This window comes from Camponotus floridanus, unplaced genomic scaffold (assembly GCF_003227725.1).
Source record: "Camponotus floridanus strain SB8 unplaced genomic scaffold, Cflo_v7.5 scaffold1, whole genome shotgun sequence".
Lineage (NCBI taxonomy): Eukaryota > Metazoa > Arthropoda > Insecta > Hymenoptera > Formicidae > Camponotus > Camponotus floridanus.
Window position 1 is genome coordinate 5,517,857 of NW_020229214.1, and position 15,070 is coordinate 5,532,926.

The window sequence follows — 15,070 nt, forward strand, 5'->3', positions numbered from 1 at the left end:
ATTCTTAATAACGCCGAGTATCTCCGTAGAGAAAAATAAATTACAAACGGAATGCCGCTAATAAGACGTCAGACAACACATGATCAGATTGATCATTCGAAGTCAATTACTATTGTGATCGCTAGTCGAAAAACACTTCTGCGTTATTTATCGCTTGATTCAAATTACATCATATAAATAATATAGAAAACGTGTAATTGTATGCAAATAGTGGATTTTAAAAAACATAGCATGTAGTAACATAATCGTACAAACGAATTATCATAATTATATATTTAATAAAACCAAAGATAGCAAATATTTAAGTGAATTACACTCTGCGTATGCTTGAATATGGCTGAAAATGCTACAAGATCTATAATTCTATAACTTCTTTGATCATTGTAATTTGTTTGCGATTATTATCTTTTTATCGACTGCTTTTTTCTACTATAATATTAATGAAAAAGGAAAGCTGATAATAATTATATTCTTGTGTTTGCGATACAATCAAATGAATATGTATCATTTTGAATTGTCATTTATTCTCCTAAAAAAATAAAAATTATCTACTTACTAAAAATTTCCTAATTTAATTTTAAGATATATGTTGTGATCGCGTAAATAAAGAGAAATCTAAAAACATAATATTAGAAAATAATAATTTGCAATTCGTTAAAACTGAGTTTTAAAGAATTTATCGAAAAAAAAAAAAAAAAAAAAATATATATATATATATATATATATATGAATTAATATCAATTCGATTAGCACATCAGAAGTTAGTAGAGTGGAAAAAACAACTAACTGAGGATTCAACGGAAACTGATTGCGTGCAAACATTTACGAAAAATGCAAATTATGTTTGGAACAATGTTATGTGTTTTATTGAAAGGTTTAGTATTGACAGAGGCAACTATCACGCCAAAGAATTATACCACTTCAAACAGCCTCCAAAAAGAAAGTGTTTCCATGTATCCGAATTTAAATTTCACGCAGGTAAGAAACATTTTTCGCTTGATTAAGAAACAATTGAATGTTATTGTAGTTAGTAGTGTAACTAAAAATGAATGATAATAAATGATATATTCTATCTATATAATAAGATAAGATAAAATAATAATTCAATATAAAAGAAAGAAGTATATACGATATTGTAAAAAAAGATGGATAAAAAGTTTCGAAATTTTGTTGTTTAATTAAATTTAATGTACTATATAACAAATGGATGTTATATAGTATATATTAAATTTAATTAAAACGGTGTATTAAAATTCGATTGTATTATTTCGTCTCTCTCTCTCTCTCTCTCTCTCTCTATATATATATATATATATATATATATATATATATATGTATATATATATAATTATTATTTCTAATTATATGTATTCTAAACCATCCTTGGTTAATGAAAAACTGATGTGTAAAAGATGACACCAAACTATGTTATTGTTATCGAGAAAAATGGTAAATATCGATCCGGGCTCGGTGAAACGCATACTCTCTCCATCTTTTGCCAACCGTAGGTTGGCAGCAGTCGGGAGTAAAAATAACAATTTTCAAAATTAATGAAGTTTTCTGTTTATTATTAGCTATATTAATATATACATACGATGACACTTCAACAGACACTTTTTATGTTATTTTTCTTTAATTTCTAAAATTTCTTTATTTTTCTAGATATTTATGGTATTTATAATATTTACTGATATATAGTAAGATTTTTATTAATGTAGATTTTATTTTATAAAATTAATTTAGAAAGTTAGCATCATTTCTTTGTGTTAAGGATAATTATATAATGGAACAGAGCTATTAAATATCGAGATAGAAAATCGAATATCTGTCTAATAAAACTTCAAATTTTCTATTAACGCTAATATTTCGATCGACAATGTATGAATATATAATAACAATTAATAATTTGTTTCCCATTAATATTTTAAATGGAGATGGATAATTATTTATCAATTTAATTATAACATTTAAAAATTCTAAAAAATAAATTTTATGGTTTATCATATAAAGTAATTTATGAATATTTTATTATAATTAATATTAACTATAATTAATTTTCGAATAAATATTTTTATCTTTTTATTATTACCATCAAAATTCCGCCGAAGAAAATAATAAGCACTTCCAATAAGCGGAAATATTTTTGTATCAGACAGGGTGTTTATCGTTTTAACAGAAGACCACAATATCCACAGAATAGTAGCAATATTAATATAATATACTATACTAGTATTTTGTGGTTATCATTGTTCAATACCGTTCAATAATGTCATTTGTAAGTGATGTGTTAATTGTATCGTCATAAGTTATTTCATCTTGAATTGTCGGTGACAATTAAATAACTTATGACGATACTTGCCAATGCAATTTACACATCACTTACAAATTACATTATTGAACGGTATTGAACAATGATAACCACAAAATTGTAGTATAGTATATTATATTAATATTGCTACTATGCTGTGGATGTTGTCTGCGGACACTTTTATTATGTGTTCCCCACCCAATCGTACTATAATAAATTCAAAAACACAATTTACATAATGCGTCCTTCAGATTAGAAAGTAAATGTATTAATTTATTGAAATAGCAAGTCTCACACATAAAAGATTTCAAGAATTTTTCAGTTAAAAAAAAATTAGATAAGTTTTGATTTAAAATGCAGTTTTTTTATAAGATTCTATACGATAATAATTTTGATGTTATATTTTAAATGATAATTTTCACTCTGCTATTTTTTAAAATTCTTTTAACTTAATGTTAGATTTTATCTACTTTATCTTTGAAGAAAGAAAATCAAATTTTTCAATAAAATTCAAGTCATTTTAAGAAAAAGATAAATATGAATGAAAATATTAATCAACATAAATCTTACTTTTGGTTCTCTCTCTCTCTCTCTTTCTCTCTCTCTCTTTCTTGTTCTAGGATTATATTATATAAACATTGTGGATGTGTATTGTATATATGTATGTTTACATACATGAAGATTAGATATGTACATATATGTATGTTTATATATATATATATATATATATATTTAATCTTTATATATATATATATATATAAAGATTAAATGTATATATGTATATTTATATATGCAGAATATTTCAGGATGTGTTAAATGTCCTAATTTAAAATATAATTTTAGGAACGCATGAAAACAATTTTCCTCTATAAATGTGCTTATAAATATTTTGTTTAAGATATATTTGATTTTCTACTATTAATAAAGAGAAAGGTTTATGCATTCAGCTATTTCTGTTTTTCATAGATTTCCCCTGTCTCTTAGAATTGAGATCGATTTATTATATATGTTATATATGTTAATATGCTAATAATAAGGCTAACTAGTCTTTATAGTATCTTGTGGATAACATAAATAAAAAATATCAATATTTGTAGAAAAGTACATTTTATAATTTATTTATATGTGTCAATGCTATATGTCAATGCAATTATGTAAAAATATCATATATGGTAACAAATTATTTCAAAATTTCTAATTTAAAATATGTCCTAACTTAAAATATGAATTTAGAACCTCTAAATAAGTATCGGAATTGTAATATCATTCCTAACTTTCTTTTAGATGTCAAATGATATGTATTATGCTTTTTGTGTAGCAATCATTTATCGGCTGTTCTTTCGAAATCATGTTCCGATTTGGGTCAAATTTTGTAAATAAGTTCTTTCCAGATAAAATAAAAAATGCTTAAAAAGTATCTTAATTTTTGAATCACGAAAAATCCTTCTCGTATACTTCTTTTTTATTTAACAATATATGTCATTTGACATCTAAAGTTACAGAAAAGTTAGAAATGATATTACAATACCGATACTTGTTTAGAAGTTTTAAATTTATATTTTAGGACATTTAATCTTCAAATAATTTGTTACCGTATATGATATTTTTACATAATTGACATATAGCATTGACACATAAATAAATAATAACTTATATCTTTTCACAACCATCGATATGTTTTTTACTTATCCTATCAACATGATACTAGAAAGACCAGCTAGCTTTAATAACATAGTTAGTAAACCGGTTTTTGTCTTAAAAGGCAGGTGAAGTCTATGAAAAAACAGAAATAGCATTCTGAGAGAATGCATGAACTTTTGTCCTGATGAATAGAAAAAAACCAAATAAATGGAATACATGTGCATGACAAGAAACACTCCAACTATCAAAAGAAAAATACTATGCAATATAAGTAGTAATCTACTTGAACAAACTCTACTGTTTATGCATTTAACATTTAACATTTAACATTTAACATTTAACATTTAACATATAAAATAAATTAATTAACTTGACGACTCAAGTATAAAATATATAAATTTAACTAAATAATTAGGCAATATCGAGCCAACGCAGATGTAAGGCATGAAGCAATAAAAACCTACTTCCATAATCCACATTTTATTGATGATCAGTCATATGTTTCGGACTCTTTTCGAACCTTCTTCAGTGAAATACAGTCAAATAGTTCGACATTACGCGACCATCTTAATCGCACGTCCGATCTATGAATCTCCTAACGGTACAAGACGTAAGTAAAGTTGCATCGGACACAAAAAACGCATCGGAAAAGGACACGAACATCTCGCTATGTCCAACGACACTTAACCGACAATTAGCGGAACGAGAAATTCATTCTCGACCTAACGACCCTAATATTAATAGAAGAATTCTAATGATTTTACTTAATAACCATAACAACCCTACTTCCTGATTAACTAAAATTATTCGAGATTTGAGGAACCTATCTCTAATTATCATCGCACCTAATCATATATTTTAATCACGTGCCCTAACTGCGTATTATAATCGTACTTTTCAGGCCAGTTGAACCTACCTTTCATTGATCCTGGCCGCTTTCTTTCTCGATCTCGAATCAGAGAACAAAGAAGGAGATAATTACTCCTTCTTTTACTAATTACCGGCAAAAGAGCGTGAAATATTTACGCTCATTTAGTAACGATCGTTCGATTTCACGATCGTTCGTTAAATATTGAATATAACTCTATTTTAACTGAAATAAAGCCAAATTACTACAAATTTCTATTACAAATTATATTTTATAATAAAATATAAAATTAATGTGTGTATTTATCATATTACAAATTATTTAATTAATTAATTATTTGGCTTTATATTAAGTTAAAGTAAAGTTTAAAAACAATATATACAAACAAATTCTACGATGGATGAGCTATGAGCAATTAAAAGATAAGTGCGTATTATAAGTATAAATTAGCATTAAAAATTGATAAAATTGATAATTGTTAATGGGTGTCCTTTATTTAATAAATTAGACAAAATCTTTACAAAAAAATCTTTTCTTAATCTCTTCTTTTTTTAATTAATATTTCAATATATTTTCGCAATAGATGCAAAGCATAAGTTCTTTCGAACTTATTAAAATTATTTAATTTAATTTAATTATTTAATTTAATTTATTTAATTTGATCCATCCTAGCTCATCCATTTTAAGGCAACGGATTTATCTACAATCTACAATCTACATCTACATCTACAATCTCTATGAATCCGTTACCTTAAAGTTAAATAAAAGTTTTTTTCACTCACCGGCACTGATGCGCAACAGCGGAGATGTTGTTATCGAAGCTAGTTATCTGTAACATACAAATATAAAATTTATTTATAATAATGCTCACAAAATGCAATTAATATTTAAAAAAATTTTTATCACGTGGAATTTTATATCCGATGTGTAAAACAATAAGCAGATAAACACGTATGGAAAAATTTTATAAATTTTTGAAACTGTTTTTTAAATAGAAAATTCTATATGACTTTTATAAAAATTTTTCTCTTTAATTCATTTAAATAATAAGATCGAATTATTGTTCGTTTATAACAAGTTAACGAGAAGATAACAATTAATATATAAATAATAGATATTCACCATCAGGTTGCTCCGCCGATGTAAGATGCCTTTCCCAGGTCTCCTCCCTCTCTCATGTTGTTGGCGCGCGATACTTTTAACGACACTCCCGCACTCGCGATATTTTTATATCGCTATTTCCGCGCGATATTGAATGGCATTCCCGCATTATTTCGGTACGATAAAAATGAAGTTCACCAACTCTTTTTCGCGCATAATTATCTTATCTCGTATCGAACCTGGACTCGCTAAGCACGATTTTAGGTGCTTCGCCCGGAACACGAAGTTTCTCGCGATTGTAGGATATGGCTACACCAGGCTGGTAGACGGCAAAAGAAGAGGATACCCACATTTTTTAAATGCTAACATTCAGCAATTTAGAAAATGGGGAGGCAACCCCTTTTATCGAGCAAAAATCGTGCTTAGGGGAATCCACTCGACTCCTCGACAGGGTTAACACACGTAGTGCGTGTGGCTGTAGACGAGCAAAGAGAAGGAACCCATTGACGACCATTCCGAGCAATCGATCCAATTCTAACTAATTCGGAGATTTATCCTAAATTAAAAAATTTTAAATAAACTTCAAGGCACCATCCAAGTACTGAGCCACCCCACCGCGTCAAGGTGTACCCATACAGAGGTGGATTATATACATTTATAATATAATGTATAATTTGTGAGGAATTTATTTTATAATTAAAAAATTATCTATATATAACATCTTTCTTTTTTTTCGATTAAAAAGAGAAAGATGCAGATATGCTTCTAAAAAAACAAGCTTCAAATCCCGATTAATTTGCCTTTTAATTAAAAAATAAATTATAAAATATATATAATAATTATAGAATATATATTATAAAATTATTTATTTATAGAACATATATAGAATATATATATATATATATATATATATATATATATATATATATATATATATAGAAACGATCGCGAGACATTTTGCACGGCACTCCCGATCGGGGAATAAATACGAGAAATCCATTTTAATATATCGTATAAGGGATAGAGAAGTATGATTCGCTCGACGTTTTTATGATATCAAATTAAATACTAATTCATTACAAATGTTGTTTTCATTATTGAAATATATACGCAGTACATGTATATTAATATGAATTATAGAATCGAAAGTTTAATATAATTGAAAGTCATGATATAATAATCGTTTAATGAATAATTAATTTAAGAATATACAACGTATTTCGCACTACGATCTTTACTGCTCGAGTGTCGCCGTGTGAATAATACCAACACCGTATGACTAGCGCGCTATTGTTTACATCGTCAAGGCCGAACATCGTGTTATTGTCCGTTCGTCATATCGAAGTATATTGTATTATATTTTATTGTATTATATTATATTATATTTTAAATTATAATATAATAGAATATAAATATGTTAAAGTACGTAAAATATTCCGATGACGAACAGACAATACCGACCTTGACATAAACGATACATATTTATATTATATCATATTATATTATATTATATATTTTATATTATATTATTTTACATATTTTAATACAGCAAATAATTTTTCGATGTTGATCGCGATCGCGTCTAGAAAAGTAATAGATTAGTATTAGTAATAAATTATTATTAATTAAATTATTTATATTTTTATTTAGATTATTTATATTATCAAAGGGACATATATGTTACCCTCTGAAAACATTCGTGGACATTGGTTTTGTAGTTTTTTAATGTCCACAATATAAATATCGCTTCCAGGGATCTTTTAAAAGTGGTCCATGACATCTCTCAGTCTTCTCTCTGTCATTACATTGCAATAATTTATATTTATAACATTCATGTGTTACCGACATTCATGCACGTGGCACGGAACACAACCAAAATTGTGTCTATTATGAATTACCCACTGAAAACATTCGTGGATTAATGACTTTATGTTCATGTTTTTTGTTCACAGAGGGCGTATCTTTCGGGGATCATCTGGATCATCTAGAGACCCTAGGATCTCTAGAATCATCTAAAAGCAGGCCATGACTCTCATTCTTTTCTTTAGTTGAACGAAGAGCGAAGAATAAGAAAGTGCCGTAGGAGGGAAAGGAGCGGCAAGCGAATCGAGTCGCACAGCTGGCCGCTATATGGTTTGTCTGCGCGCGCATCCTTCAATGGCGATCGCGAGTCGTGTGGATCCGTCGTGTGCACTGCTGCTGGTCCTACGACTACCTCGGCGGATAATCGTCGATCTGAGAAACCGGGTGCACGATCCTCGAGCGCGACGACAAGGGTCGAGCTCGACTTTCGTCTAAAGCGTACAGCACAGCCGGCAAGACGAAGCTCAAAATGCCACTGGTGAGTCCTCCGTCCTCTGCTCCTTCTCGCTCGGAAGCTTCCCGTATCCTGGCTGTCAAATCCTCCGAAAACGCTTTTTCTTTCAACATTCGTCTGCTCCTGACGATTCGTTCCTCACAAATTTTTCCGTTGTCCGCCGATTCGATCCTTAATCGACGAGCGAGAACGCGACTGTTTATCTTCGCGATTTTCCAGACCAGACCTGGGTGCGGTTTTGTGGTTAGCTCCAAGAAAAATAAAAGGAAATATGAGATAATTCGAACGAGAAATTAAAGTTCCAAGTGTTATCATTAAGTTGTATTTCGTGCGCAACAAGATTAAAGAGTTTGTCAGGAGTACAGTTTAAATGGGTCAATAATGTCAGAAAAGTATGTCAATGTATGCGAGCTGATGTTAATGTCAAATAATGACTATTCTTAATATTAGCAATGTACATACAATGTTGTATGCATATATTAGTTGGTAGAAGCTAATGTATGAAAAGATATGAAGCATATGTCATGATGTCTGTGAAAAAATGGGGATAAGTTAAAGCAATAAAATCTTTAAATGAAAAGATTTGAAGATGAATTGTATGATACATCAATATTACGTTTTATTTTATAGAGTACAAGTTCGAAGAAGTCATTATGTGTACTGCCTGAAGATGTTGTTCACGAGAAAAAAGTACGTTAGTGTACAAAAGAATTTAATATTAACGTTATTATCAAAATCAAAAATGATATGCAGTATCAATATTTATTATTTGTTATTAGTTAATATGGATAAAAATTTATTATATATATATATATATATATATATATATTTATATATACATATATTATATATGCGTGAAAAATCAAGTAGTAGATTAAATAGATAAATAGTAAAACAGATTTAATCATATATTTCTAATATGAGATCAAAATATACATGGTTGTATCATTTTTTCAGAGCAACCATGCTGCCCTCACGCCATTGGAAGACATGTCTGCAGGACGAGGGCAGGCAGGTGGAGGGCCTCCTCAGAATTGTCAGAAGGTTTTTATACAGCGTGACTACAGCGAAGGAACGATGGTTAAATTTCAAACCCGATTTCCGACAGAACTGGAAAGTAGAGTGAGTATTTGAGATGACTCAAGTATTTTGATCTCTATAATCTCTAAAAATCGTGGTTAATGCGAAACTTTCTTCGAAAATCAGAAAAGAGATGATTGAGAAATACTTATTACATATCTCTCGATTTAGCTGGACAGACAGTTGTTCGAGTACACAATCAATCAGTTGAACAACTATTTCGCGGAAGCGGAGCGTGCCAGCTGTTCCACCTACTGTGAGAGCTGCCTATATTGTCTCACGGGATATCTTATAAGCATATGTACCGAGACGCATTATGAGAAATGTCTGCGCAAAGTCGCTAAATTCGTCAGCGAGCAAAATGATCGGGTGTACAAGCCGCGTGGCCTCCTGCTGACAGATCCAACGACCCGCGGACTTAGGCTAATAGAGATCTCGGTATTGGATAGACCTGCGTCGTGACTGCATATTAGCCGATCCAGGGAGTTCTTCATGTGACCCCCCGCGCAGCACTCTGGACATTATCTTGTCAGAATCACGGACATGCACGCGCTCGTGAGTGCCTGTCGGCACGACTACGGGGCATACCGGTTGGTTTGAGCCGGTTACGAAATGTGCAGGAATCCTGCGAAACTGGAAGGAATCAACGGTGGTATCTTGCAAGCCGCAGGTCGCCTCAGGTGCATCTTGCACGATTTATCTTGCCGAATATACGCGCAATGAGCTGAAACTCTCTTGCTATCGGGTCGAACTTAGTCGTACTTAGTCCTAAAAATATCGTAAATAACGATAAAATACGTGCGCGAAAATCCACACAAAAAAGAGATATTGCAGGAGCGAATCTAATTTGTGGAGATTTTATTGTTGTTGTAGATTTACCTGTCAATCTAATTAGAATAACAAGCTTACACAAAGTTGGCCTAATTGCAACGAGAGAGTCTCGTGTTCATTGGCGTTCGTGGTGTCTCGATCCTAAATGGCAGCTTCTTCTCTAGGGAGAGAGAAAGTATGCATCGAAGCGCGTGGATGTGTAACGAAACCGTGGCACTTCTATAAGTTCAATTTTCTATCTGCGTACAGAACATGTAACATACGAAAGTATATATGAAGTATATATGGCAAATCAAAGGTTGCGGAGAAGGAGAAAGTAATCTTGTTGTTTGCACTCGTATACGTGAGTAAACAACTAAATTATTTATCGCGAGCCGCAACATTCGTCATATATACAATGGGGTCTACATATTTTTTTACTGTTCATTTATGACTTTATCGTATCATCTGCATTTAATTAACAAGACATGAATGAAATGCGTGTTTGCGTGAATTATTTTTAACGAAAAGATGGCATTCGAGTTCTACAGTGCGTATGTTTTGTTCAGAGAGATTCCACCGAAAAACCTAGCCGAAAACTTCAATGAATTCCGTTCTCGATGAACGCTCAAACAAATGATTCCAAATTCTTCTCATCTTCCGCGATGTATCTTCCATTGCGCTTATGTATTCGCGTGCAAAAAAAAACATAAGTCATTTCGCATACTTACGTATATATATCGGTTGTGGTGTTTCGGCGCGAATGGATGTCTCTCGATGACAAAAGAAAATAGAATTCGATCGAAATTATTGACACAAGCACTCATTGCGCTATAGGAAAACCCGAGGATTGGCTAAAGAGAAAAAAGAAAAAATGCATAAACGTGGTGATGCAAAAAATAGATTATGAATTCAAGTTGATTGGCATTGTGATCAAGGATAAGCCGAAACCATTTGCGATGCAGCACGAGATATTTCGTCACTTTAGCCCGCTCTCTTAGTGAAAACTAAAGCCCGTTGGCTATCGTTGCCGATCTCCGTTTGCGCGTCCTCGAGATTCGTTCGCGATATACTGAATGTTTTCTCTACTCTATTAATTAGTTGTAAATGATGATCTCAAACGATACAACGACGCAACACCATGTCCACATTTATTTTCTTTTACTCGCACTTTGGGAGCCTAAAGTGTCACAACAAATGTTGTCAGGAAAAACACATATTTTTCTTTAACACAGCATTACACTTGATCAAGCATTGGCATAGATCGCGAACGTCGAACCAAGTTTAGATTGCGATTTATGATATACTTATTGCGGTATCGCATACAAATGGCGAACGATCTCTCTCGTTCTTGGTCACAATGCGTGCGGAGCGCCCGTTTAACGTTGTAATGCGACGTATTGCTAAAAGAATCTTGCCAAATCAGCGTGTCACTGCCTTGGGGTACGATTTCCTAGCATGGACGAGTGTGTAGAAGAAGAAATCTCGTACGAGCTAGAGAACATCGAAGAAAAAGAGAAAGAGAGAGAGAGAGAGAGATGACTGAAGGAGACCCGCCGATTTTTCCAAATGAAAGAAACATGATTTTTGAAACAGAAAGCGGTATTATGGAAAGATTTTCTTTTTATTGCCTAATTCTTTTACACGTCGCAATATGACGTACACGGTGCTCTGACTATATGCAACATGCGTATGTTGCATATAATGTATATATAGCGGATTAATCATCGACACACGAAAAAGAAAAGGAAGCAAATCGTTGTTTATACTTAATTTAATTTAGTAGGACCAATATTGGATTGATGATCCGTAAAATGTAAAGGACACCATCGTGTTACGAGTGTAATTTCTAAATGTTTTAATAATTAAAACGGCATAAGAGCTCATACATATCTTGCTTTAAGGCTGTCTTTAATTCCCCGCCGATAGTTTGGCTTGTAGCATTATTGGAGATATATAATAGCACCTAAATATGATGTAAAGCATATTATTTAGTCTATATAACATATGTATAACATATGCATAATTACAAATTGCAGGATGTAATTATGCATATAGATTATATATCTATATATTATACATATAATGAAATAAATATGAAAGCTATATTATATATACTCCTGGACAAAATTAACGCATAATTTTTTTTCACTTTTTATTTAAAATTTTTCGTTAAAATTTAAATTCAATCAGCTTTTAAAGAAAAAGTGAAAAAAAATTGTGTTAATTTTGTTTAGGAATATATATATATATATATATATATATATATATATATAATATAGCTTTTATATTTATTTCATTATATGTATGATTCATATTTATATGATTATTATATAGATTATTTATATAGATATATAAACATAGTCTGTGATATATTTAAAAAACCCGCTCATAATATTTGAAAAATTAATCATGCGCTACGCCCTCTTTAGTATCTTGGAGGAAGTAGGTGAAATCACTTCGATACTTTGAAAATCGCAAGCAGTACTTCTCGACTATCTTCAAATCGTAGTCAGTCACGGAACGCGTCACGGCGGATCGTAACAAATTTGTACATTTCCCGCGATCGTTATCGTTATAAAAGTGAATCTCGCGCGCGAAGAATTTATTATCGGAAGTGTCTCGTAAAGTGTTTTTGTAATTTGAATATTATTCGCGATCGTTATTATACGTATTGCGATCTCGGTAACCACGATCCGCTTCGATGTTACGTATCGTTTCATCGCCATGTTTTCCCGCCAAACTGGAGTCTGCAAGCTTGGATCTCATTAAATAAGGTATCATTATATTAAACTGCAACGATTATGTTTTTTTCTAATGATTCATTATTTCGTCTAATTCGTTATTGATTTGCTTGAAGTATTTTGATTTGTCTCGATTTTCCGAGAATTGCAATATCGAATCTTTGAATAACAGTTAATACCATGATATGCGTCTTTAATTCGCTTCATACTTTTCTCGCGATTTCGAAGGGAATTTCTACGCACAAAAGATTAACGCGAATGTTTCTTGTAAAGTGTCTCTGATGTGTCGTGTGTTAAACGCCGTCGTTGTTTATCGTTGTTATCTGGTATCGTGATTTCAGCATCGGAATCCTCTTCTGCGTGCCATCCTAGAGTGGAGTTCGTCGAGCTCGAAATCATCGTCAAATCACTTTCTTGTCCTTTCCATCTTCCTCGAAGTACATGTGTAGTGAAAGCGCAATGAATACACCAGGTATGTATCATCATCAGGTATGTGTTATATTTCTATATCTCGTCATTTATAATATTAGCATTTTGAAACCGTGAGTAGAAACTGTGAAAAACCTAGTGTCCCTCAAGTTTATACGAAATCAAATTTAAGTTCGATGATTGGTGATATTAAAGCTTTTCTCCCTGAAAGAAAATAGAAAGGGTATTTGATGGGAAGCTCTACGGGATTTTTAATATTTTATCTTTGATACTTTTTAGACTAACTAAGATCTAAGCTCTTAGGAAGTTAATTGAATTATAATAATGATGGAAAAAATTAACAATTAATTTTTCATATTTTTTTTTAGTTAAACGACATTTCCTTCAGATAGTAATATTTAATTTTTTTATTAAAATAATGACAATGGAAACAAATTATTATTCCTAAGATGAATTTTTCTTAACAATATTTTTTCGGATTTTGTAATATTAAATTTTTTGTATTAAAATAATGCGAATATTGTATAATATTCAGCTTAAAACAAGATTTAAATATTAATAGCGTATTTATAAGAATCGTATTCGTAAGAATCATATTTTACTTTGATTCTCAAGGGGTTTTTAAAATAATTCGGCACATTCGCGCGGCTGTTTGAGCACATCCAGATTTTATTTGACCATGTGCAACAATTTCTGATAGGCATATTGATTCGCAGCTATATCAAAAGACTAGAAACCAGTCTCACTCTCGTGTCGCTTAACTTTCAGACTCGTATCCGAAAACGCAATGCGCTTGAGAAATTCCGTAAGAACTGATTTCGTACGCGCATATTTTCCATCCGAGATATCTGTCATTTAATTTAATCGATGCGATAATTCGAATGAAAGAGGAAGAAAAAATGTTATCTCCGCGCATTGAAATTGTCCCGGATTCGTCCTTCGATCAGGACACGCGTAATGATGCGGAATAACGGAAATGCAAAATGAGCGAACGTAATAGTCGCGTTCTGTCGTGATCTCCCGAAAGGTCAATGTACAAAACTCGAGCTGGAAATAATCGCGGTGGACTCGCGTTCATGCTTGCGTCACGGATTACGTACGGTTTGCATTCGTGCACGATTTAATCCTATCATTGCCTCCGTTTACGAGCGCTGATTAACCGCGATACCAAAGTGCCGCCGCTCGCTATGCACCTATATATGACTCGTTATGTACATATATATGACGAGAGAGTTAATGATGAATATGCGATCGTGTTCGCAAATATATATATATGCAAATTAGCTATACAAGTTCTATAAAAGAAAAGAAAATTTTTTATTTCCTCACATACGAAATTGAAGATTGCGCGTGATTGTATGTATGCTTTATCCTTTTTTTTAAAATATATTCTTTATATATTTTTATAAAATTTAAAATCGTTGAAATTTTTGCGCTTAGAGTTAAAATTCTTTATCTACACGATTTTAAAACATTTTAATTCTACTTACTTCAGATTTCGTTTTTACAAAATTGTAAATGCGAAACTCTTCGCTACTTACAGAATTTAAAATATTTTAGATGCATTTACTCGAGATTTTCTATTTACAAAATTTAAAATATTTTGAATTTATTTACTCGAAACTCTGCTAAAAAAATTTAAGAACACGGATTTGATTAAAATTAAGAAATCAATTTGAGCAATTTTTTTTTATCTTAACCATATCAATTTAATTCTCATCTTTATTATCGCGGAGATCGCTTTGCGAGGGGAGAGCTAAAATAACAAAAGC

General features: G+C 31.3%; 1 protein-coding gene across 1 annotated transcript; it reads left to right on the forward strand.

The window, feature by feature from the left end:
• Positions 1-7,981: 7,981 nt before the first annotated feature.
• On the forward strand, positions 7,982-12,017 carry LOC105252837 (golgin subfamily A member 7). The gene is made up of 4 exons (XM_011260429.3): positions 7,982-8,259; positions 8,866-8,925; positions 9,193-9,357; positions 9,487-12,017. Exons 1-4 carry the CDS (start codon positions 8,251-8,253, stop codon positions 9,775-9,777), a joined length of 525 nt encoding a protein of 174 aa, XP_011258731.1. The 5' UTR covers positions 7,982-8,250; the 3' UTR covers positions 9,778-12,017.
• The last annotated feature ends 3,053 nt before the right edge of the window (positions 12,018-15,070 follow it).